The sequence below is a fragment of the Saccoglossus kowalevskii genome, chromosome 10 (assembly GCF_978046115.1).
Source record: "Saccoglossus kowalevskii chromosome 10, keSacKowa6.1, whole genome shotgun sequence".
In the NCBI taxonomy this organism is placed as follows: Eukaryota; Metazoa; Hemichordata; class Enteropneusta; family Harrimaniidae; genus Saccoglossus; species Saccoglossus kowalevskii.
This window is the reverse complement of record NC_140650.1, coordinates 11,427,448-11,450,859: the sequence shown is the minus strand read 5'-3', so window position 1 is coordinate 11,450,859 and position 23,412 is coordinate 11,427,448. Positions and strand designations below refer to the sequence as shown.

The 23,412-nt window shown below is 35.4% G+C and overlaps 1 protein-coding gene across 2 annotated transcripts in view; it reads left to right on the top strand.

The window, feature by feature from the left end:
• The first annotated feature begins 204 nt into the window (after positions 1 to 204).
• LOC100376587 (disintegrin and metalloproteinase domain-containing protein 12-like) overlaps positions 205 to 23,412 on the top strand; it is a 73,063-nt gene continuing 49,855 nt past the window's right edge. For both annotated transcript variants that reach the window (XM_085504236.1, XM_078012350.2), the window contains exons 1-2: positions 205 to 358; positions 11,235 to 11,350. In XM_085504236.1, coding sequence (XP_085360362.1) covers positions 292 to 358; positions 11,235 to 11,350 — 183 coding nt within the window. In that variant the 5' untranslated portion in view covers positions 205 to 291. The remainder of the gene's footprint in view (positions 359 to 11,234; positions 11,351 to 23,412) is intronic.

Sequence of the window (23,412 nt, the reverse complement as noted above, 5' to 3'; positions counted from 1 at the left end):
CGCCACCAACATGATTTAGTCGGTGTCGCGCCTGGAAAGTTGTACACTATTCAAGGTTTAACTTTAATATTAATTGACAATTAGGCTTAAATGCAATATTCCTGCATATCTGAAATGTGTTTACGTTGATTTTAACCAGGGATGGTATTATCCGCATGAAACTTCCTTTATTTATGAACACTTGAGGAAAGAGGGTTGCCCCACAAACTAGTAAACTGACGTGACGTCACCGGACGTCGTTCTACATTCTAGATTTTCAATTAAAGAGGCGGATGTGTCAAGGTTTCGAGAATGGAGAGTTGTTTTCAGCTATTCCTTTTATTTTTGTCCACAGTTTTAGTATCTGGAGGTATCTATGGTGAGTATACATTTGTCTATATATAGTCTAGCCGAGAAAAATCTAGTGAAAGTGTTTACGTCGGAATCCAAGGCGGAGGAACCCACTGAACTGCGTCTTCGGTATCCAGTCTCTGACATGGTCTGTAGTTTTGTTCGTCAGTTCGATTATCATATTACTGCCGGATATTACAGTGCCGTAAATTGCGACGTTTTTCTTTGTTTTTCAATTATTCACCCTAGTAATCGAATACAACTGGAAAAGTAGAGACAAAAAACGAAAAATGACAGATAATCCAGCTAGATTACCTCAGGTTTACAATTAAAAATCAGAATTCGCGACATCTTTTCGGCAGCGTGTATATGTCGTAACGTCTAACGATACACTACTTATGTTTACCAGTCGAATCGAATTGTTAACGCTTAGTAGTAAATTCACCTGACATCATTACTTCCCATTGTGTTTGAAGGAATGAGAAAAGATCGCGACAGTAATCCCATCCCTTCGTACATGTAATGTGATCTATTCTCGTTATGTAATTCCGTATTGTATTCTTCGAATGCTCGTATTCATTCAGCGCCGCAAGTTCCGTCCAAAGTTCATCAAAAACGTCAACCAACATGCCAACTCGAATTCTTCACTGCAACGTTTGCACATTTTGCAATTAATTAATAGTGTTTTATGTTAGAGATTTAAAACTCATTAGTTACCGTACTCACGTACAAAGGATGGATCATGGATGAATAGAGTAAACTGGATTCAAGGTCATTACCGTTTAAGCCAGCTGTACGACTAGCCAAATGGAAAACAAAAGTAAATAAAAACAAAAGTTTACAATAATAATATTACAAAATATTTATTGACACTCAATTTATGCCATACTGAGTTCAGATTAAAATACACTCATTTTAGGTTACCCAATAATAATGTAAATATTTATATTTATATTTATATGGATTCAAATGAGAGGTTGTGATTCACTGTTGGGATGCTTTTTGTACCGCTATCTGCACAAAACTGTTAAATGATTATGTATCCTCATTTATTCAGCAATGTCAACTTCACTGTTGGACAGTTTTCAACAATTTCAATATTCAGTTCATTAACAATTTATAAATTGAAAGTGGACAACATCGACAAAGGGTGTTGTATGTGCATGGGTAGCCTGACATGTAGGTGTGAATGGCGCCCTCACCTGGCCGAATGGCTTCAGACCCCACTAACGTCAGACGAAATATTGTATATCTCGTCGGCAGGATTAATACTGCAAATTCGTAAATTTCACGCCTTCCTGTTATGAGTTTCAATGAATATTCATTTTGGTGGTCATAGTAACATCGTGCAGAGGGCGCAACAGACACTGGCAGTGTCTTTCCCGTGCAGACGCTCACTTGTAACCAAGGAGACAAAGCTGTGTTTGCATTGGGGGCAAAAATCACAGACTGTTTTCAACAAGATGATAAACATTGGGTGGAAATTTGCAAGCACCTTATCACACAATATGTCAACAAATAAACTCTGCTGTGAATGGTTACTCTTTGATGGCTGTCACTATCTGACATTCCTTCGATTTGATTGGTACTGACAAAAAATCGTTGATCGTTGTGTTTGAAAAAAATACATTGTGTGTTGGGTTAAATTTAAATAGAGCGCTACAGTCAACTTTATTTAAGTTATCAAGTTATTCCCAAAGTGATCTGAGGTTTATCTTATATTTTAGTAGACTCTGATATGTGTTTAGGTTGTTATACTCATGGCTACTACTGGTAACAGTGTTGTAGTGAACTGTATACGTTATTGAACATACAATACTGTAGAATACTTTATTTTCGCTTGGAATTTATTTTCGCTATTTTCGCTGAAGGGATGATTCCGTGAAAATAAAATCCAGCGAATATACTTTTTTTTCTATATTTCACATTAAACTCATCAAAAATCAGTGAAAATAAATTCCATACAAAACGCCCAAAAAGCCCTTTCAGCGAAAATTAATTCCAGCGAAAATAAAGTATTCCACAGTATGCTGCTTGGTTCCAACACTGAGCTAAAAACAGATTTCAACAAGTTTATATGTATGTAATATTATTACATTTTACCTTGCCCAGAATTGTTAAAGCGAGGGAGTCATCACCTGCGCTGCGCATGAGCGTGTGTTGTTATCATTGCTTGGGACTTGATTCCCGCGCGTGCGCAGGTGATGACTCTTCTGCTTTAATTGTTTTTGTACACAAAAGACAGAAATATGTTGACAAATGCATACATTGCATACATGCAACTATGACCAACCCAAACTTGTTGTTTGTTGAATAAACAAGATTAAAAATAAGTTCGCTTCCACATACTGTAGAATACTTTATTTTCGCTTGGAATTTATTTTCGCTATTTTCGCTGAAAGGATGATTCCGTGAAAATAAAATCCAGCAAATATAATTTTTTTATCTATATTTCACATTCAACTCGTCAAAAATCAGTGAAAATAAATTCCATAAAGAACACCCTAAATGCCTTTTCAGCGAAAATTAATTCCAGCTAAAATAAAGTATTTCACAGTAGTCAAAATGTCGTTATTTAGGTTGACCTAAAGCATCCTCTTTTCTTTGAAATGCAGATTTGTTACCTCAGTAGTGTCGAATGTGACGAACCTCAATGTGTTTTTCTTTATTCGGCCACTATGATTGTAGTCAACTTTCTTTTCTCTTGTGCTGCCATTTTCTCTGTTTCAATATCTTCTCCTAACCAGGCTAGGATCTTTTCGATTTTTTGGTGTTGAATTTGGTCGATATAAAATTCAATGTTTTTATTTCACAAGCAGTCAAATCGACTATCGTTGTGATTGTGAAAAGATTCTGAGTCTGCACCATACATCTTCCTTTCATTGATCCATGCTTTATCCATGAAGCTGTCATATTTTATGAATAAACATTCTAAGACTGTTGCAAGAAATAAGTAATTTGGGTCCAGGGATATGTTTTAAAAACATATCACAGTGAAAGTAATGCTGGAAAAGACACAGTGGAGTTTGGTAGTTTTTATACTCAGCAGTGTTTATACTGTATGTCAAACTACAAAATGCTTTACGAATATACAATTGCTAATTTCATGTGACGTTACGGTGTCTAGGCACCTGCAGACATATTTAATCCTTCATGTTTGGAGAGGGATCACAACAGTTAGGTTCAAGACCCACATCGGGACCCACTCGACTTGTGCCGAAATCACATCCTCATTGGACGATCTGCTATTTAAAAACAATTTGCATATGATGATATTAATAATTGCTATGTTGAAATTATATCCATTTGTTGTCATGGTATTTATTATAAGTCATCGTGAACGGCAAAGAAGATTCGAAAAATTATTTATTCACGACAATGTAGCAATTTAATTAAAAAATAACAGTTGCAGCAGCACATAAAAATGCATCGCTGACGACGGTTTGCAATCATCTCATTCATTACTACAGCATCTGACCATATAAAGCTTCACTTCCTTGAAGTTCCTTCCATCATCATGTCATGCTAGTGTGAATCAGTACATGTTCTCTTAAATTCACCACCAGGGGTATGATTTTGGTTCATTTACACAAAAGTTTCAATACTTAGCCGACTCAGACCCAAGTCTTGGCATGTACCAAGGTCTCTAATGTGAATGCCACAATTATACCAATTTAGAACCATTGTTTACTTTTTTTGTATTTAAGCAATTTTATTTGGGCTGTTCAATAATAGCATACATTTCTAACATAAAAATGAAACTCGTTCGTCATATACATACATTTCATTATTTATTCTATGATGTAGGGAATCAGGGGAGACCACTTTTCGTAGTGTGCATTTTCCTTTTCATTTTGTTTAGCAATTTGACCTTCAATTTGGAAATGTTTCCGCAATAAATGCATTAGGTTTTGGTAAGTTGGCTTGGTACTTTTTACTTTGCTTTATCTAATGTTTGATATTACAATTGCATTAGTTTGATCGGCTGATTGGGACAATTTATGTCAAACCAGAATTAGCAGAGGCTGACAAACTATTATGAGGGAAATGTTGATTATCATATTGCAATTCCTTTTCAGTTTATTTTATTCACTCGTATATAAATTGCTGCATGTCAAGTTATCAAAGATAATTACACAAAATGTTACAAACAGATGCAGTCTCGCATGCTAGTAAATCAAAGTGTTGTCAATCCAAGCAACAAAATGTATTCTCTGCAAACAAGATTTCGTTACTAGCTTAGAGACGACGTCAAAAGAGTGATGTCAGATAAAAAGAAATTAATTTCTTTATTTTTTTTCGAACCCCCCACTGAAACTTAATTGATAAATATTGGTCATGGCGTCAGACTACATTCACCATTAAATACAAATTGATAATCGAACAGTAGTATTGCATAGCAGTTGGTTGTCGAGTGGGTGTAAAAAGACTTTACAAATGCACCTCATTTGACGCACATATTTACACTCGAACCAAACCATTTTCTCGTCTTGGATGTGTTTTTTTTTCTTTTCGGTTATTTCTGTCCATGATTGGATAGAACTACTCCAAGATTTTTTTGACTTCATTAAAAAATAAAATCGTTTTTGTAGGATGGAAACTTTTTGAGGCCATCCTCAAACTAAAGCAAATAAGTTTTTTATCTGACATCGATCTTTTGACGTCTTCCCTTACTGAGTGTTTTTGGCCAAACAAAGCACCCGCATAAAAATGGTTTGATCTAACCAGTAGCAATATCAAGGCAGTTAGTATCTTACTTTAAAATATTTTATTTTAGCTGGAATTAATTTTTGCTGAAAAGACTTTTTAAGTGTTTTGTGTGGAATTTATTTTCACTGATTTATGACATGTTGAATGTAAAATATAGGAAAAAAGGTATATTCACTGGAATTTATTTTCAGTCATTCCTTCATCATTCCTTCAGCGAAAACTAATTCCAAGCAAAAATAAATTTTCGCTGAAAAGACTTTTTCAATGTTTTTTTTTGAAATTTATTTTCACTGATTTTTGACATGTTGAATGTAAAATATAGGAAAAAAAGTATATTCACTGGATTTTATTTTCACTCATTCCTTCATCATTCAGCGAAAATAGCGAAAATTAATTCCAAGTGAAAAATAAAGTACATTACAGTAGCTGGCATTGTTGCCGTTTTGGCATCTCAAACAATATTATCACTGCACCATATTAAATTACTAAAACTGTCACCCTGTAAGTAGAGGATCAATAGTGACATTATGATACAATGTAAACAATGTGTAGCCTTGTTACCTGGTATATGATCCTATAACATATGTTGTCAGAATTTTATTGAACTGTATTAACATGTATTGGATGTTTGTATATGAAACTGGTTTCCGGTACTTCAATGTATGAAAATATTATAGAAACAACAGTTTTTAAATAAACCGTGTACTGCATGGGGATGTAATATACACCCCTATGTACATTCTGTGCGTTGATTATCGTTAAACTATGTTGATCAACCTCAAAGAATTAGTTTACTTGATATATTGTATATATGTATATATTGAGAGGTCCACATGTAGTACCTATATATGTAGTATCAAAGTAATTGGACTTGCGGTTTTTAACAAGTTGAAAATATCACTTTTTACCAAAAATTATAAAAATATTCACCAAAATTAGGGAATTGAAGATATCATTAGAAAATGAACAAATCTGAGAGAGGTCCACATGTAGTACCTATATATGTTTAATATCAAAGCAATTGGACTAGCGGTTTTCAACAAGAAGTCGAAAATATCACTTTTTACCAAAAATGACAAAAATATTCACCAAAATTAGAGAACTAAAGATATTACAAAATGAACAAATCTTAGAGATGTCCACATGTAGTACCTATTACTGTATGTAATATCAACGCAATTGGAAATGCGGTTTTTAACAAGAAGTTGAAAATATCACTTTTTACCAAAAATGACAAAAATATTCACCAAAATTAGAGAATTGAAGATATTATCATGAAATGAACTAATCTGAGAGAGGTCTACCCAAGGTACAAATACACCAAGTATCAAAGCATTCAGGCTTGTAGTTTTCAAGAAGTCGTCGAAAAAGTAAAACATTGACACGGACGACGACGGACAATCACTCATATGATAAGCTCCGCTCGACAAAGTCGACAGCAGAGCCAAAATAATAGAAATGAACGACATTTTAAAAATTTTCTTTTTTTTTTAATTTTTCTGCCTGTTTGAACCTGTAACGCTCTTGACCAGAAACAAATAAATTTTTTTTTTTTTCATTCTTGAATTTGAGTTGAAAATTGAGATTTTTGGTGCCAACTTATGTTTAAAACCTGTGTGATACAACTTAGTGATATCCTAAGTCGGCTTTTGTTAGCTTTCACAAAATTTGGCATAATTCCTTATCTGTACTTGTAGGAAATAAAAAATCATAGATAAATATATAACTTTAACAATGGGCAAATAATTTATCATCAAAATTATGGCAGAAAAAAATGCCATCATTCAAAATGCTTAACACAAGATTAATGTTTTACTATCTGGTGTATAGTTGTGGGTGTGTTTTATTTTTATTTTATTCCTATTTTATTTTATTTATTTTTATTTTATTTATTTATTTCTATTCTATTCTATTCTATTCTATTCTATTCTATTCATTACAAATTACACAGTATGATCAACAGACATTACAAAGATATCAAAAAATAAACAATGAATATGTATAAAATTAAATAAAAATGTACAATTTAAATGAATAAAATACAGAAAAAAATAATATCCGAGTTACTGGAAATATTATTAAATCTGACATACATATTTCCTGGCCTGCAGATAGTTTGTATACATCTGTCTGTCTGTCTGTCTGTGTAAAATATGAATCATAGCTTGTATAGTAGTATCTTTTACAAAAAAGACAATTTGAATGTAAAAACACACAAGATACCTTTATAGCTAAAGTAAATTCATTAACAGGTGGTATATTACCACGTCTGCTTTAAACCACTAATAAGTACATAGAGTATTGTATCCAAAATCACATCCAGGTTTTGTATGCCTATGGACTGATAGCATTCTCAATATTCATGTATCGTGATTCAACCTTTTGTGTCATTTTTCTATCTGATTAAAACTAAAATGTTTTTTTTTTTTATATCAAACTTTTAATTTTTACTTTATTAATTTTGAACAAAAAAGTATTTACCATATTTTCTCAAATAGTAGTGCTCACATAAATTACAGAAATTGTTCTGTGGTTGAAATAGCTAACATTTTAATGATTCAGTATAAAAGCCAACACGATTTTTGATTTTATAAATGCTTGTATTTGAGCTGTTCTTCGAATATACTAGAGAAACAAATAATAAAACGTATATTTAATAAAATTGGAAAAAAGTATTAGGATCCTATTTCAATCTGATTGTGCCACTCCTGTACTCTTTAATACCATGCAAATTATTAATAAATTTTATTATATAATTAAATGAAATTATATTTGGTCTTTGGGCTAATGGCCTTTTGTTTTTAGTAACAACAAGTACAATCTATTATGCTTATTACCAGTATAGACAAGGCATAGATATAGGAAATAGTATCTTTTATTTTTAAGAACATGTAAAAAAAAAAGTTGTAACCAGAAAATAATTTTATCATGGACATTACTATTGAATGAAAAAAAAAATATACCGTACAAAAAAAGATAACAAGATTTATACATGTTGTGTGTACCCAATGAAGTATGCAAAAGAAGATGATCATGCATTAGATAAATGAGATCAAAAATGCTACCAACCACTTGTGCAAAATAATACAGTAATTGTATTCATGTAAACATCGCATGATTAAATTGCTACTTAATGTGGCTTGACACACAAAGGGACAATGCAGTTGCCATTCTAAATTTTCTGATTACCCTGGAACAATTTTATCTGTTTTCCACATGTGTGGTCTTCACAATTTGTGACAAAACCATGTTAAATCCATGTTATTGAGGGTTCTATGACCGTTGGCATAGCAATGGTCTGTCATGGGGAAATTACACCAGCAAATTGCTGTGAAGCATAGACCTGAAGCATGGAACTATAAACCCTTAGTTCCATGCCTGAAGTAACTAAAATTGATGACACCTCCCATATTAAACTCTATTCATAGTCAGTGTTATTGTTTATAGACCTGAAGTAACTAAAATTGATGACACCTCCCATATTAAACTCTATTCATAGTCAGTGTTATTGTTTATATACATGTACTAGAGTGTGGGGATAAATAATGATTTTGTACAAATGGCCAGCCAGATGTTAAATCCAATGAAAGAATTAATACTTTTAAAGAGCTATAAATGTAAAAAATAAAAGTTATTTATAGGGTAGGCGCATGACACAATCTAATTACATGTAAGATAAGATCCTAGTCTCTGCATTTTTTTTCCATTTTTTTTTTGCCTGTATATTTAACTTAATTTTATTTTATTTTGATCTATTATTTATTTGTTGATAGTTTTTTAATGTTTTGATAATTGCAAAACCAACTATGTGTTGATAGTAAAAAAATACTAAAGTATGTAACAAAAGAATATGAAAAAAATAATAAAAAAAAATGTAAAAATAAAATACATAAAATAAAATGCATCAGATTTTAATCAGATTGGTGCATGACAATAAATGTGATACAATAATCTACAATTGAATCATATTAATTTTTAGGAAAGCAGGGAGTATGACATATGTAATCAGTATGTAATAATGCCAACTACACCCCTTGGATATCACATGGTACAGTACAAGAGTCTTTTCCATACAAATTACATGATTAGTTGTCATACCATTGTACTAAAAGTCACAGGTGCTATGAGGCAGAAATGTAGTGTCAGAGGTGAATGCTGTTGATTTATCATTTTTAAGGAACAGAAAGGCTATTCGCATCATAAATCATGTTTTGTAAATATATATATATATATATTTTAGGAATGTATTATAATATGAAATACGGAAAAATGCCATCGAATGTCTTGTACATGTATTAGGTTGGAGATTTTCCCAATGAGGAGCTAGCCTTCATAATATTGGTCATTACCAACAATATATGTATAATCTGTGCATAAAAGAAACCGTTATGTCAGCTTAATTTAAAAAGATAAGGAACTCATAATCTTGTCACATCAGCATTTCTTACAAGAGGCATAAATATGGCACCTGCCGCAGTCACAAGATAACGATGCTGATTAGTTTGGTTGACCATATACATTGTATCTCTGTCTTTTGTGTATATTTTCAATCAAGCAATAATAGTTGACAACTCTGGGCCATGTAAAATGTCACAATAATATAAATGCTTATAAATGTCTTAGAACATGCAGCAAATCTTTTGTTAGCTCTATGTTGGAACGGTTCCATTGAAATATTTAAAATAAAAGTTAAAAGCTAGTAGAATGGGAAAATGAATATTAATTAGCTCATGAATATTAATGACCTCATGAATATTAATTAGCGACCAGCACTCAAATCAGGCTCGGCAGAACCCTGGAACCAATAGGCATATATGAAGTTTAACAACGATTACAGGTCAATATAACAACCTTCACTGATACATTTAGTTTGAAATAAGATAAATATATGTAATACAGTTGACTGTGGCACTACAATTTTGTGAATTGTCACCGGTGTTGTCATATTTTAACCTGTTTACGGAGGCATAACATGATGTCATCTGTTTTTTACTTACAATGCCGAAGTTTATGTCAATATAAAGGGACACAAAAAAACAGATGTGAAAATGATAAATATTGTTCATGTTGATTATTGTGTATTGTTGATAACAAAAAAAATTCAAGTTCTTGAAAACTACCTATTTGCTTTATTACTTGATACATACATGTTAAACTTGGATGGACCTGTGTCAGATTTGTTTATTTCATGATGATTATCATTAGTTCTCTATTTTTAGTGAATGTGTTTGTCGGTTTCAGTACAACGTGATATTTTTGAATTCTTAAAAAACTACTGGCTTGATGTCTTTGATATTTTAGGTGTACATCATTTTTGTCCAAATTTGTCAGCACTTTTTTCTTGTATTGTTCAATATTTTTGGAAATAAAACCTAATTTAGAAGCCAACAGACAAAATATGAGTCAATTTTCAGTTTTTACTCAAAAAATGTGGCTACTTTTGTCCTAATCTTCTGAAGGAAAGTGCAGACTATAAATATGACTACTTTGTGAATTTGTGATGAAAAGATGAACTTGTGGTGAAAAGTTTAGAGGTGGTGGTATTGTATATATAACATTTAATTCCATGAAGTTAAGTTTTATAAATATTTCTGACAGCTTCAAAATTAAAGTGTCTGCTTTCACTTCTCCGCAATGTTCTTTGCCTCTACCATGCATGTATTCTGAAATGCTTGACAGTAACTGAAAACCCTGACATGTTGTGCCTATTCACCTGTAACTATTCAATATGACGATACAGTATATTGCGTAATTAGGTGTTCGTATGCAAGGGATTTTTCCACACAAAAACGATGAATTGGGTCGAATTTTGTTATCGGTTGGCTTAATATAACCCCAACGGACCATATTTTTGTGAAAGATTGGTATTTTTGTCCTGATTTGTAGAAATCTGAAAAACGCGTTTCACAACTTGTCTCTTATTTAGTTTTATGCATCATTCAAGAAAGCGGCCCCCATATAGTAAATATCGTATTTATTTTATTATCACGTGTGCGCCAGCTGACTGTGGCACAACAGAACCAGCCAAGTCATATATACCATAGTAGTAGTGTTAGAAAGCCAGGTCTCTTATTCAAAATTCACCAACATAGCTAGCAACAGAATTTAAAAAGAGAAAATGTTTGATTGTGGAATGGTTAAATAACCATTACTACCAAATATGTTAAATATTGTTTTTTGTTTGTTTTTTTCAGATTTTTTCAATGATGACTCTGTGAGCAGACAGTTACAGAAATTAAATTATTATGAAGTTTTTACTGTACACAGGTTAGAAGGAAGATTGAAAAGAGATATTTCTACGCAAACAATAGTAAGTATTATCAAGTATCTCTTGGTAAATAATGAGATAACTCATTAAAACAATGCAACATCTCATGGTTGTTATGTAATAACTTTTAAATATCTGTACATAAAGTAGAAGTTATCCTTTTATCTCTTTATCCCTCTGAGCGCCAAAGTTAATTTCAGGCACCACCCAGAAAATAGTTCCATTTATAGTCTGCACTTTTCCCTCAAAAAATGTTGATTTTTAATTTTTTGTTTAAAAACTAGAAGCAATGTCACATTTTGTCTGTTCAGTCCAAAATCAAGTTAGATTCACAAAAAAATATAAAAAAAAATTGACCCATTTTGAGTGAAAAAAACAAAATTACAGCTCAAAAGGTTGAATACTGCAACAAATTTAGTGCAATATCTTGCACATTTTTATCTATTTTTCTATGATTTTACATGTGTTAATTAAGAATGCACCAGATGGGCATAATAATTTTCTGTTGACCAAAAGTTTTAATAAAAAAAATTAAAAAGTGAATTGAAAGAATGTTGCAGAGTTATTTTCTCTTGTCATTAGTTTATTAAGTTATTTATTTTTATTTTTTAGTAAATTATGCTATAAGACATGGTGTATAATTGTAAATTTACTTTATGATGGTGTGTCAGTGACTGTGGAAATACTGTGATTCTCTGATACTATGTACAGCATCATCTCACAGGAAATTTTGAAAATTACATTTCCAAATATGGTTTTAATTTAAGATATACAATGGCAGGAACAGAGGGAAGCCTAGTTCATTTCCTTGATTTGTGGAAGTGCAAGTAATGACATAGTTTTGTTGAAGGATGTACATTTGTATGCTTTGTATATTTTGACCTTGGGTTATATTTCATTTGGGTTAGTTGGAAGAAACTGTAGGAAAATTGAATTTTAGGTGGGGTACCTGGGGGTAAAATGGTTAAAGGGGCACTTCCAGTTACTTTCTGGATTAAAATTACAATCGATAACAAAGGGTAGATTAACATTGTAAACGAGATAAACAATAGTGTCCCATGATTCTTTGGTGCAATCCATTGGCTTGGAAGGTTCCCTTTTAAGGAAAATCAAATGAGAACATGTTAGATAGAATAGTGGCATGTGCAATATGTGCATGCTTGAGTGCAACGATTTGTTATAATAATAATTGGTCGATTTCAAGACGAAAACCGCGGGAAAACTACAGCGAAATTCCCGTGTTTGCCGCCATCTTGAATAAGTTATCGTGAAGTCATAAGGCGTCATAGTTTTCCCATTTCACACGGTTTTCGTTGTGAAATCGACCATTTTCGAACCATAGCCCTCAAAATAATAGATGAAATAGTTTCGGGACCCATCAACAGTAAAGGAAGAAACTTGAGGCGAAAATAATGAAAAAAAAATGACCCGACCTGAAATCAGTTCAGAATATTTTAAAATGGTCATTTTTGGTCAAACATTCTATTTTCTTCTTCAAAACCGGTAACCTGAATGCTTTGATACTTAAGTGTGTACCTTGTGTTGACATATACTAGATTTGTTCATCCCATTGCCACATCTTTAATTCTCTAATTTTGGCAAATATTTTTGTCATTTTTGGTTAAAATTGGAATTTCAACTAACCACTATTTTCAATGCTTTGGTGTTAGGCATACATGTGTTTATTATTCCATTGACAACTTTGTGTGGTTGTTTGGCAATATTTCATTTAAAAATACAAATTTAAACGAAAAGTTGTGGCATATACAGCACTAATCTTTTGTACAATAGCCGTTGAGCAACAGGCCATTGGCCTATTTTTATTTAATTTTAGTTAAGTTTATTTATTTTCCCAAAGGACTACCTTTTATTAACAGGTCTATCACAATCCAGCACATAATAACAATTTAAGGTAGCGAGACTATTATTTGTGTTGAAAATTACGATTTCCACATTTATTTATTAATTGATGAAATGCACTATAAACTTTCATCTGACAAAGTCAACGTAACCTAGAATGTCATGTAAGTTGGTTAAAATGTAGATTTTCTGAAGGAAGCAAGGCAGCTTCAGTAGTGTTTTCTAAAATCAACAACACAGGTTTAATTTGTGTGCCTTTAAGTTTAAAAGATTATCTCAAGACAAAGCAATGTTAGGATGTGTTATCAGTAGCTATCTGACACACAATGAGTGTTTCCAAACATTTGAGAGGTTTGTCTCTGCTCCTGTTTATTTCACAGATTAGTCATTTGCATATGAATGTGTCAGACACAAAGTCACACCACGGTTTAGTAACCGTGGTCACACAGCCACTGAAAAAAATCATTGATTTTAATGTTTTCATCTGCCGATTTTATCGAACTATAGCTATCCCATTCTTTTATTTTTTTGGTTTCCAATAGCCTTACACATTTGGATTTCCCTACACATGTTAAAACAGACCTTGATGGGAAAACAAATCGCTTGTGCAGATAAACAAGCTTGAAAATCTTTGCTATGACTTCATCAACGTTTTCTAAGAGTTTATGTTTTTCATTAGAAGATGAAAACAAGTATGCAAATAATAGTCCCGCTACCTTAACCCTTTGCACACCATAGATACTTTGTTGCAACAATGTTGCAGGGCCCATTACTAATTTGCATATTTGTACTCCCATTACCCAAAACTTTTTACCAATTCAGTGTGAGCCAGGTAGGTTGACATGTACACAGGGAAAAGAAGACTAGGACACTGTAGTTTCATTTCATTTAAAAAAAAAACACACATTTTATTTACAATTCACTTGGTTTCTAATTTATGATAACACCGAAATAGGCACTCATTTCATCTCTGTCCATTTCATACCAATGCCGGTCTACGCGCCCGGTAACTTCCTGTCTATGTCTAGCCATGGAACTATAAACCATGGTCTAGCGTATTTATTTGTTTCCCCGACCAACAAATCCAAAAAAATCGTCCGTAAAATATAATTTAAAAAAATCCAGTGGTTCCCCGTCGAAACCAACACCATGTCTTGGTCCTGAAAACTGGTCGTAATGTGCTGGAATGTTCACGTCGGTCCTTTCATTTGACCAGATGTTTGGTGTATTGGCGATGTCATCGGCATCAGAGTCCGAGTCACTGTCGGCATCGGCATTCAACAAGTCTAACAGTTCATTAGTACCGATGTCACTGCCACTGCCACAGTTGGTATTTTGGCATAGCAATTCACATCTCAATCTCCCTTCGTCTATTTCTTCCACTGTAAAGCCTTCAAACTCAGTGTCTGAATCAGACTCATCGAAAAATCTCAGAATTGCGTCACGATCAGTTTGCGATGACAGCTCCGAGTCGGCCGGTTGTTGTTGCATCCCGGTACTAGGGCCCGTAGTCTGCTGTTCGCTCACAGTTTGGAAATTCATCACTGAGTTAAAACTTTAAACGTATCACACAAATAGTTGTGAATAATTGCATAAAAAATCCAAAAATACTCGACAGGAATTTAATTCGTTCGATTACAAGTCAGCTGTGTTTACAAACAAATGCAAATACGCAGTGGAGGTCAACTGAATGATCGTGTCTGTCAACCACTGAAAAACCTTGCATATTCCCGCCACAGTCAAATTAGTGTGTAATTTATTCATATCTTCGGAAGAAGTATTCCTTATTTGGCAGGATTCTTTATTAGGAATATACATATGGAACAGTAGGGCGGGAATTACCGGGGCAACGACACAGTGATTGTGTTTAAATATTCAAACCAACGGTAATTGATGACAGTGTCGTTTGGCCTACAGAGGTCATTGGATATTCCCGTTTAAAACCCCCATTTTAAAGCGATATTTGAACACTGTGAATGAAAAAAATACACGGATATCCAGTGGAAATACAACAGAGGCGAAATAAGGACTTGCAGTGAAAAATAGCAACGAAACTGGGATGCCTTTTTTACGGAACCAGCGACTACGGCAATTTTCACGTGTTGACCTCTGCTGGCACGCAAGACTGATTGCGATGACAGTCTGATTTTTCGACATTAAAAACTCGCCAACAAGGAAAAACAACTGTCGGGGCGAGATGCAAATCATAGGTGTGTTTGTTGATTAAGTTTGAATTGTCTAGTTAGACTTCAAAATGTTTTCTATAATTAATATTCAATTCGCTGTATTATTTCTGTTCAGCAATAGCTTTGATGTTTAGTTTAGATTATTCGTATTCCTATTATATCATACATTGTATTTGACCTATGACGTTATTACCGCGATCAGTGATTGGTTTAAAACCGATCTATCACAACTTGAGTTTTGTGTCATGTGACACTTGAGGTCCTCGTGCCATTGTTATCGTTATTATTATTTTTACGTTTGTTGTTGTTTCAAGCCGATGTTGATGTTTCCTTTTCAAAGTTCAATAAATGTCAATCCTGACATGAGACTTTCCGACTTCGTGAATTGTTCCGACCTATAGAGTACAGTGGCTATACTTCGAGCCAAATCACAGCCACATATTGGTGCCGAGACCAGGATTCAACGGAGCAATTCAAAGTCGCGCGACACAGTGAAAGTTTCAACCAGCACAGTTTTCAACATGGCACCAAAAATCACCACGCTAATCAAGAACAGAGATAGAGCAAGAGTCAAGCTACAAGCGGTGCTACAACCCATTGAACAACTAGTATCCAACTACGAGACAGCTCAAGACAAGACCGTCGCATATCGGGAAATCGCCGCAAGAAAGTTAACCGTTGATACGCGAGTCGAAGCCCTAGTCACCGCCGACGGATATGTCACGGGTCTCATCGATATCGACGACCCAGAATTCGCCGCTACTGACAGTTATGAGGTAGATATACTGAATCGTGTTGCTTTTATTACTTTATTTGTCAATCAAAACAATCCTGCTTCAATTCTAGACCCAAATCAACGACCAGTCAGCGTACAACGCCACCCACCTCAACTCAAAACTGTTCAACTGCCTCGCCTCGAGATACCCATTTTCCGCGGAGACCCACTAACATGGAACGAATTCAACGACAATTTTAAGGCCACAATTGATTCAAATACGCAGATTACCGATATACAGAAGTTTACATACTTGCGATCATTTGTTGCCGACGACGCCAAGCAACTCATAGACGGTTATCAGATGTCCGCCGAAAATTACAAACTGGCATACGCACTGCTAGAAAAGCGTTACGGACAGACACAACTTATTATTCAAGCGCACATGGAGTCATTATGGACGCGTGCACCACCCGATTATAACGCCACATCTTTGCGAACATTTCACGATAATCTAGACACAACTATTCGCTCACTCAAAGCTCTTGGACAGGATGAATCTCACTACGAAAAGCTATTGATACCGTTTTTACTCAAGCAACTGCCAGTTCAATTTCAACGCCAACTTTCTCGATCCAACACGGATGATACATGGACTTTGGCGACGCTCAGCAAAGCAATGCTACATGAAATCAAAGCTCTCAACATTGGATCAGACGACGCTGCTGATAGCGATCACTACCCATCGTCTGTTGCTGCTTTCAATACCAACAGTCAGTATCCTCAGTCAAAACAAGCAGCTGGTACCCATGGTAACTATCAATGCAATCCACATGTCTCTAACAAAACAAAATATACTGCTAATGCCAGAACACACACTGCACAAAACAATGCTAAATCACAGCAGTATACACCCAGATCACCACATTGCACTTACTGTAATGGTAAACATTATACCACAGACTGTCGTACCATAACAACACGCACAGATCGTTTGAAATTTATACATGATAACAAGCTCTGTTTTAATTGTTTAGGTCATCATCTTTTGCGAGAATGTCGCTCCCGTTGGACTTGTCGCACGTGCAAAGGCAAGCATCATACTTCAATTCACTCGACTATTTCGACAGACACCCAGCAAAATAAATCAAGCGATACCCACATAAATTTCGCGCATGTATCAAATCACTCTCCCAAGCGACCATTTCTCAATAGGCGGTCAAATACCGACCCACCACCGCGCGTCTTGCTGAAAACCGCACGAATCACCACATTTGGCAATGGTGTTTCTAGGGTCGCTACAGTCCTTTTTGATGAGGGGGCTGATAGGAGTTTTGTGACAACAAAGTTTGCAAATTCGATAAATGCAAATCCCAATTACTCGGAAACTCTCAATCTGAAATCATTTTCCAATTCGAAAACAGGGTATAAAACGATACCTCGTACCACTGTCGGTCTTCTACAGATAGATGGTATAAAGAGCGCAATCGACTTGCTCATAGTCAATGAAATTTCCGATAATTTAGATAACAATCTCACACACGATTTACGCAATATATCACATATACGCAACCTCAAATTAGCACACCCACTTTCTCACGACACTAACATGACTGTGGATGTATTGATTGGTGCTGACCATTATTGGGACTATGTTGGATCCCACATCATTAGAGGTTGCAGTCCTGTCGCAGTTTCTTCCGCTTTCGGCTATCTCTTATCAGGGCCTATTCCTTCAACTAGACGGAGGGGAAGAAATATCCAGACTTTTCATATATCCAGTGTCAAAGCCCCAGATACTGAACTCGATAGTTTAGTCAGCTCATTTTGGGATTTAGAGACAGTTGGTGTTTACGATACAATCAAGTCAAGCAAACTCAAAGTAGCACAAAATGAACAATACACACAATATATTGATCATTGCCTCACCACCGAAGATGGAAGATACACGGCTAAATTACCTTGGAAACCGGATCACCCTACCTTACATACCAACTATCAAGCAGCAAATACTCGCACCAGAAAAATGATCGCCAAGCTACCAGACAAACTTGTCAAAGTTTACAACAACATTATCAATGATCAGTTGCATAGAGGTTTTATTGAGAGAGTCACCGATGATAGTACAAATATCGGGCACTACTTACCTCATCGCTCGGTCAAGAAGGACAGCGAGTCTACTCCAATTAGAATAGTGTACGACTGTTCAGCAACTACTGGTAAGGACCAGCCCAGCCTCAATCAGTGTTTAGATACAGGACCCCCACTTCTCAATTCATTAACGTCTATACTACTGAGATTTCGAGCAGACCCCATAGCATTAACCGCAGATATTGAAAAGGCTTTCTTACAAATTAGTCTACATGAAGCCGACCGGAAATACACTAAATTTCTATGGTTAACGGACTCAACCAATATTAATAGCCCTTTCGAAACCTTCCAGTTCAAGTCAGTTCTATTCGGCGCTACATGTTCACCCTTCATATTGAATGCAGCCATCAAACATTTAACGAATGAACACTCTTCAAAATCGACAGCCCAAGTTCTACAACAGGACATTTACGTCGATGACGTAGTTTCTAGTTGCGCATCTTCAATGGAAGCATTACAGTTCTATGAACAATCAATCAATATCCTATCTACACGCAAGTTTAACTTACGTTCCTGGAACACTAATGATGCATTTCTGAGACAAGTTATTGATATTGATGGTCGATCCAACTCAAAGTCTGACTTATCAATTCTCGGGATCCGCTGGGATTCTAAAGCTGACTTTCTGCGCGTGAAACCATTAAAAACGCCGAACTTCGGACAATTCACTTCTAAGCGAGATATCGTAGCATATAGCGCTAGTCTATATGATCCACTAGGTTTGTTTTCTCCTGTTCATATCAAAGCAAAATTGATCATTCAACATTTATGGATCACCAATCACAACTGGGATACACCCATCGACTCTGAAATACTACAACAATGGCAAAATATAGCCGACGATCTCTACAAGATGACGAACAATCACATCCAGCGCAAATATTTTGTCAACAATCCGACTAGTGTTGAAATTCACACATTTTCTGATGCATCAGACAAGGCCTACGGAGCCGCAGTGTATTTAGTATCTGACACCGAATCTACATTAGTGATGGCAAAGGCACGAGTTGCTCCCATAAACAAGCAAACCCTAACAATACCACGCTTAGAGTTAATGGGTGCCCTGATTGGAACACGACTTAGTCAATTTGTTGGTAAATCCCTTGAACGGAAATACTCAATCTCAAAATATGTGTTATGGTCAGATAGTCAGATAACATTACATTGGCTACATGGACGAGGTAAACAGAATGTGTTTACTCGCAATCGTGTGACAGAAATCAACTCATTTCAACAGGAACTCCACTACGTCAATACAGCAGAGAACCCAGCCGACTTAGTAACCCGAGGTATCACACCAGCTGAGCTATCAGAATCAAAATTGTGGTGGAACGGACCGTTTTGGTTAACTAATCGACAACACTGGCCCAGATGCGAGTTATTTGATACTCCAAACACAACCAATTCTGATCAACGTGTGAAGACAGGGGACACTTCAGTATCCACATATACGCAAGCCCCATCTTCAACGCCCACTGAAGTCTCTGAACAGACAGTACTTCACACTGTTGTTACAACACTGCCAAATTTAGAAAACGCACAACTAGGCCCTCCATTCATATCGCCTACGATACGCGAACAATCAATCTCAGTCACAGAAACTTCCACAGAAGTCAACTACAATATTGACAATGTATTCCAGATCGAACATTATCAAAATTTATCACATCTACTTAGAGTTACAGCGTTTGTATTACGTTTCATTAACAAGTTGAGAGAACGCACAAAGAAGACAACCATATTGACCTCTCCAGATGACAACAATCAACAAACAACAGCGCCCTCACCGACCGAACTAGAGACCGCCGAGCTAGTTTGGATTCAGAATATTCAACATATGTACTACGCTGATGAAATTCGAAGACTAACCAAGAACGATGGTAAACTTGGAATTCTCTGCAAGCAACTCAAGCTATTCGTCGACAGCGATCAATTATTACGTGCAGGAGGTCGACTGCAGAATACCAACTTACCCTTCAACACTGTACACCCGATATTGATCCCCGGTAAACATGCGTTCACCACAATGATAATTCGGGACACTCATTTAAGTCTTCAACATGCCGGTACTAACGCAGTCACGTCTCAATTACGCGAGCGGTACTGGATAATCTCAATGCGACGCTACGTCAAAGCAGTTCTACGCCAATGCGTCATTTGCAAGAAAGTAGACGGTACGCCATACTCCAAGCCAATTCCAGCGCCACTTCCTACCTTCAGAGTAAAACGATCTGAACCCTTTTCTTCTATTGGAATAGACTACACCGGACACTTATTCGTCAAAGACCCAATCAATCAAGCTATTGTTAAGGTCTACATCTGTCTATTCACATGTACTATCACGCGCGCCATACACTTAGAACTCGTCAGAGATCTTACGACTGAATCGTTTCTATTAGCCCTTCGACGTTTCACATCACGTCGCTCGACACCTAATCTCATCATATCGGACAATGCGTCAACGTTTGTATCAGCGTCACACCAGCTCAAAGAAATCATTCAAAATTCTACAGTACAACGCTATTTATCAGATCAACGCATAGCATGGAAATTTACTCCAAAGCGCAGTCCATGGTGTGGAGGTTTCTTCGAACGAATGATTTCTATTACCAAGACAAGCCTTAAGAAAGTTCTTGGGCGATCCTGTGTGACCTATGTCGAATTGGAGACTATTCTGACCGAAATTGAATCTTCAATAAATGAACGACCGCTGACATTTGTTTCTTCAGATATCGCCGATCTGAATCCGCTCACACCTTCACATTTGATCAACGGGCGTAGTATACACAGTTTACCACAAGCTACTGAAACGGTCACAAACCCCAATATCTTGATGAATCATCACATTGCAAATCACCGATATCGTTACCTCACTATGCTTCAAGATGCCTTCTGGAGGCGTTGGTCGCATGAATATATCACCGCTCTTCGCGAACGGCACATCAACCAACACAAGGGTGTCAAAACCAATAGAATCAAAGTTGGTGATATAGTTTTAGTACATGATGACATCAAGAAGCGCCTTCACTGGAACCTAGCCTGTGTTACCAAGTTATTACCAGGTTCGGACGGTATTGTTCGCGCAGCAGAAATCAAGACGAAAAGTGGAATGACCAACCGAGACATTTCACGTTTATATCCATTAGAGATATCAACCGACAACACGCAATCTGATCAAGAAATATCAACGGACATATCTGCGACGTCATTGATCGATTCACAACCAATCAATGATGAAGTAGACAATTCTAACACAACGCAAATTCACAGACAATCACGAAGAAAGGCAGCTCAACTAGCCAAACAAAGAATCACCATGCAGTACAATGATAATTCTGTGTGAATAATTACATTGACTCTTTATCACATAGAGACTCTTTTACAAACTTTTCGATATCACCAGAGAACTCTTTTCAAAACAGTGATTTATTACTGAACACTAGAAATAAGTAAGAACAGTATTTCTCATAATAATGAATATTGCACAATTTAGGCAAGATATTCATTTGTATCATAATTCTATGTTATAATGTTCCCTTTATTGAATATTTGAGCATTTTACATTGATTCTACAGTTAAGCAAACCCACTATGTTTTGATACAGGTTTGCCAGCAACTCGTTTGTGCCCGGAGTATGTCGGGGCGAGATGCAAATCATAGGTGTGTTTGTTGATTAAGTTTGAATTGTCTAGTTAGACTTCAAAATGTTTTCTATAATTAATATTCAATTCGCTGTATTATTTCTGTTCAGCAATAGCTTTGATGTTTAGTTTAGATTATTCGTATTCCTATTATATCATACATTGTATTTGACCTATGACGTTATTACCGCGATCAGTGATTGGTTTAAAACCGATCTATCACAACTTGAGTTTTGTGTCATGTGACACTTGAGGTCCTCGTGCCATTGTTATCGTTATTATTATTTTTACGTTTGTTGTTGTTTCAAGCCGATGTTGATGTTTCCTTTTCAAAGTTCAATAAATGTCAATCCTGACATGAGACTTTCCGACTTCGTGAATTGTTCCGACCTATAGAGTACAGTGGCTATACTTCGAGCCAAATCACAGCCACAACAACATTTTATATAGGTAATTTATTTAAATAATGTTTCCAGTTCAGATGAATATAAATTTTATATGTATTATGCGTTTATTTTGGATAAAAACTGCGGTAGAATAAATGAACTTTCACCAAACATGCCGCTGTGTTTGTTTATTTATGCAAATTGTCACAGCTCTTCACAAACACCGTCCGAAAAACCCGTTGTACAAGAAAAGTACGAGGACAATTCGTATATAATTTTCAGTCTGAACGTACCTGTATTTCTAATTATTTTCATCAACAATTTATTTTTTCATGCAAAGATCATGGGAGATCAGAATCAACTTCTGTTTCAATCTATGAAATACCGGCCGTTTACGGCCGCATTGGGATTTTGACAGCGCATTAACGGGTGGCCTTTTACGGCCGGATTGGGTTATCTTTGGTCAGAAATAAGCGGCCGTATATGGCCGCATTGGGGCGCAAAGGGTTAAGAGAAACAATAACCATAATTGCAGTTAGTCATCACCATGGTTACTTTATCAGAAGTGCATCTCCAATAGAAGTGCATATAAACCAAACATTGCATTTGTTGCATACTGAGTCGTTTTAATATTATTTTCTCTTGACCATAGAAATACCTTTGAATTTAGTGCGTCCATGCTTACTAATAGAGCAAATATGGTATAACAGTCGTTTGCTAGTCATCCAGTATGTCAAAGGAAATGAATGAACAAGGTTATGTTTGTGAGTGGGACATGGCTAATTTGATTAAAATAAACATTTTAGTTTCACCAAAAATATGAATCTGTAGGGTTATTAGAAACGCAAATTGTTAATGGGCTGCTTGAAGTCTTGTAGGTTATGTATGTATGTTTAATACATTTTTAAATGTGTCATCTTTTGTTACGTAACCTTTAGTCACAGATTAAGCAATGTAATCTTTCCCCTCACTACCAGCTGTATAGCAACCAGCTTGTTTATTGGTATAGACAATCTCAAGCCAATGCCAAGACAGGAAAAGATCATCAGCACTAGTGCTTGATTGTTTTTAAGCTAAACGTGTGATTATCTTAGCTAGTGTGGCTAACACATTAGCACTATAAGATAAGATAAGATAATTCTTTATTACAACCTTATAGAATGAA